The following is a 2,995-nucleotide window of genomic DNA, read 5'->3' as shown; positions in this document are numbered from 1 at the left end:
AGAGAGACAGAGACAGAGAGACAGAGAGAGACAGAGAGACAGAGACAGAGACAGAGAAAGAGAGACAGAGACAGAGACAGAGACAGAGAGAAAGAGAGAGGCAGAAAGACAGAGAGACAGAGAGACAGAGAGACAGAGGCAAAGGAGGGAATCAGAGACAGAACAAAGAAGAGAAGAGTGTGGAGAGAGACAGAACTGAGATGGAGAGACTAGAGAGAGGCGAGAGCCAGGCCAGAGAAGGGAACAGGCAGAGACGTCTCTCAGGCTCGATGCTCTGCCCGGGGGGAGCCTTTGGAGATGGGGGGGTGGTGGACAGCTCCCCGGCCTGGGCCTAGACTTCCCCTCGCATCCGGGCCTCTCGGCTGCCCGGCTCTGCGTGCCCCTCCGCCCCAGCCCCAGTCCTTCGCAGACCCAGCCCACAGCTGGATTCTGGGCCGTCCCCACCCAGATGAGCTCAGCCTCCTCCTCCCTCTGGACTCCTGGACTCCTCTGCTGGCCCAGCTGCCCCCTCCACTCCCCAGGCCTCGATGCCAGCTTTATCAGGAGCTCATGCCTTGGCCGTGGGTGAGGGCCCTCCCTGCCGCCCTCTCTCCCACCAGAAGCCGGGCCGGCTGGAGGGCTGCTAGGCCTCTCCCCGGCCCCAGAGCCGGCCCCAGCGCCCGGGGTGCGTCGCCCATGGTCGGCTGGGGGCCCGAGAGCTGGGCCCGCAGCTCCCCCGTAGGGCCGGGAGATGCCCGGAGCTCTGGTCCTCCCCAAGCCTCAGCAGGGCCCCAGGGGCCGACGTTGCAGCCACCGTCGCTCTCCCGTCTTTGCTCTCGGCGAGCCGGAGCACCCCAGCCCGGTCGGGCCCGCTTCCAGACTTCCCAAGCAGGCCCTTTGGGTCAAGGCAGGGGCTCGGGGTGGGAGAGCCCCAAAGCTGAGCTTCTCCTGCCTGGTCTCTGCTCGTGGAACCACGGCCTAGGCCCGGGCTCTGGGCTGTGATGCCACCAGAGTATCCGAGTGCATGAAGGAGCACCTTGTGAGGTCTGATGGGGAGCAGCCAGGATGGACAGGGACCCAAGGCAGGCTTCCTGGAGGAGGCGGCCTTCAAAGGGTGGATAAGATGTTCCTTAGGCGGACAAGGGAGAGGGCTCTCTAGGCCTAGGGGCAGAGGAGGGAAGGCCAGACATCCGCCTCCCTAGCCTGGTCTGGGAAAGCTTCTGAGCCGGGGCGGGAGGTGACGAGGGGCCCCTGGAAACCGTCGTGAGAAGGAGGGGAAGGTCCAGGGCAAAGAGCAGGAACGGGGCAGCCTTTTAGGCGGGGATGCAGGGTTCGAGCTCAGGCAGAGAACAAAGCTGGAAATGGGGGTGGGGGGGAGGCTCTCAAGGCAGGAGGAACCAAGGCCCAGGCACGAGGCCTTGACGAGGGCCCCCTCGACTCGGAGGAGGGACTCGAGGCAGCAGTTGCGTCTCCGGCCCGGGGAGGGTGCGCCTGGGGGAGTTCTGGCGCTTGGTGGTTAGCCGGGCGTTGGAGAGGGAAGTTTCCATGGAGTGGCGAGCGGGGAGGCCGCATGGCACGAGTTCAAGGACAGCGTGGGTGGCAGGGCAGAGGCAGCGTCCCTCCCCGACGGGCCCTGCCCTCGGCTGACACGGAGGTAGCCGAGGCTCCCGGGGAGGCAGGAGGGGGGGCACCGCATCCGCGGTCCCAGGAAGCCGTCGGTGATCTTCTCGGGGACGCAGGAGGCCAGGCCGTGGGGCCCCGCCAGGCCCTGAGAAAGGGGGCACCGCGGGAGCAGCCCCCTGAGGCACAGGAGGCCGGTGCCCACGTGGCTTGGGGGCCCCTCGCCATGCCCACGCTTCCCTGCGGCACATACCCACGGCCCAGCTGAGGTGGGGAGGTAGACGCGCCCCCGGAGCCCTGTCCCAGAGGCCGGATTTCCAGGCTCCGGTGCCAGGCCGTGGGAGGTTCTGGCCTGGGAAGGCCGAGGAAGGCTCCTGGAGGACAAGCGCTTAAGCTGGGCCTTGAAGGCTGAATGAAATTGGCCTGGCAGGGGGCGGGGGCTGCGGAGAGGGGAGCCGGGCGGATGGGAAGGCTCTGGGGAGCCTCCAGGGCGGGAAGGGAGGCCCAACCCAAGAGGCCTCTGGGAGACGGGCTTCCCGGGCCTGAGTAGCACTCAGCAGGCCGCTCTGCCTCCTGCTCTTCCTCCAGCTCGCCAAGGGAATCAATTCGGGCCAGGGGCTGGGCATCGAGATCATTGGCACCCTGCAGCTGGTGCTCTGCGTCCTGGCCACCACGGACCGCAGGCGCCACGACATCACAGGCTCCGCTCCCCTGGCCATCGGCCTCTCCGTGGCCCTGGGCCACCTCCTGGCGGTAAGCTGCTGGGGGACCCCACGGAGGCCCCGTGGGCGGGGGAGGGGGGCTTCCGGGGACCCCAACAACCACTCCCTGGCCCAGCCGCCCCTCTCCTGGCCGCTCTCCCTGTCTGTCTCCCCTTCCGTGCCAGCGTCTCTCCACTCCCCACCCCCCATGCCCGGCCGCCTCCTCATGGCCGCTCTCTACTGCCCAGATTGACTACACGGGCTGCGGCATCAACCCCGCCCGCTCCTTCGGCTCGGCTGTCATCACCAACAGATTCGAGCACCACTGGGTGAGTGTGCGGCTCCGCGGGGGCCTCCCTGGGGGGGAGCCCAGGGGATCCCAAGGGGGCAGGCGGCCCCCCAGGCCCAGCCCCTCCGGGAGGCTCCCAAGGGCCCCACGGGGAAGGGAGCCCCAGGCCAGAGCCCGCCTTGTCCCCGCAGATCTTCTGGGTGGGACCCTTCATCGGCGGCGCCCTGGCGGCGCTCATCTACGACTTCATCCTGGCCCCGCGCAGCAGCGAGCTCACGGACCGCATGAAGGTCTGGACCAGCGGCCAGGTGGAGGAGTACGACCTGGACAACGAGGACCTCAACTCGCGGGTGGAGATGAAGCCCAAGTAGAGGCCGCCGCCTGCGCGGAGGAGAAGGAGCTGGGC

At 68.0% G+C, this 2,995-nt stretch overlaps 1 protein-coding gene across 1 annotated transcript; it reads left to right on the top strand.

The window, feature by feature from the left end:
• The first annotated feature begins 1,549 nt into the window (after positions 1 to 1,549).
• Positions 1,550 to 2,989, top strand: LOC123255718 (aquaporin-1-like). Its single transcript, XM_044684463.1, has 4 exons — positions 1,550 to 1,796; positions 2,150 to 2,352; positions 2,549 to 2,629; positions 2,781 to 2,989. Exons 1-4 carry the CDS (start codon positions 1,550 to 1,552, stop codon positions 2,958 to 2,960), a joined length of 711 nt encoding a protein of 236 aa, XP_044540398.1. The 3' UTR covers positions 2,961 to 2,989.
• Positions 2,990 to 2,995: the final 6 nt, after the last annotated feature.

This window comes from Gracilinanus agilis, unplaced genomic scaffold (genome assembly GCF_016433145.1).
Source record: "Gracilinanus agilis isolate LMUSP501 unplaced genomic scaffold, AgileGrace unplaced_scaffold50525, whole genome shotgun sequence".
Lineage (NCBI taxonomy): Eukaryota > Metazoa > Chordata > Mammalia > Didelphimorphia > Didelphidae > Gracilinanus > Gracilinanus agilis.
This window is presented reverse-complemented; position numbering and strand designations above follow the sequence as displayed.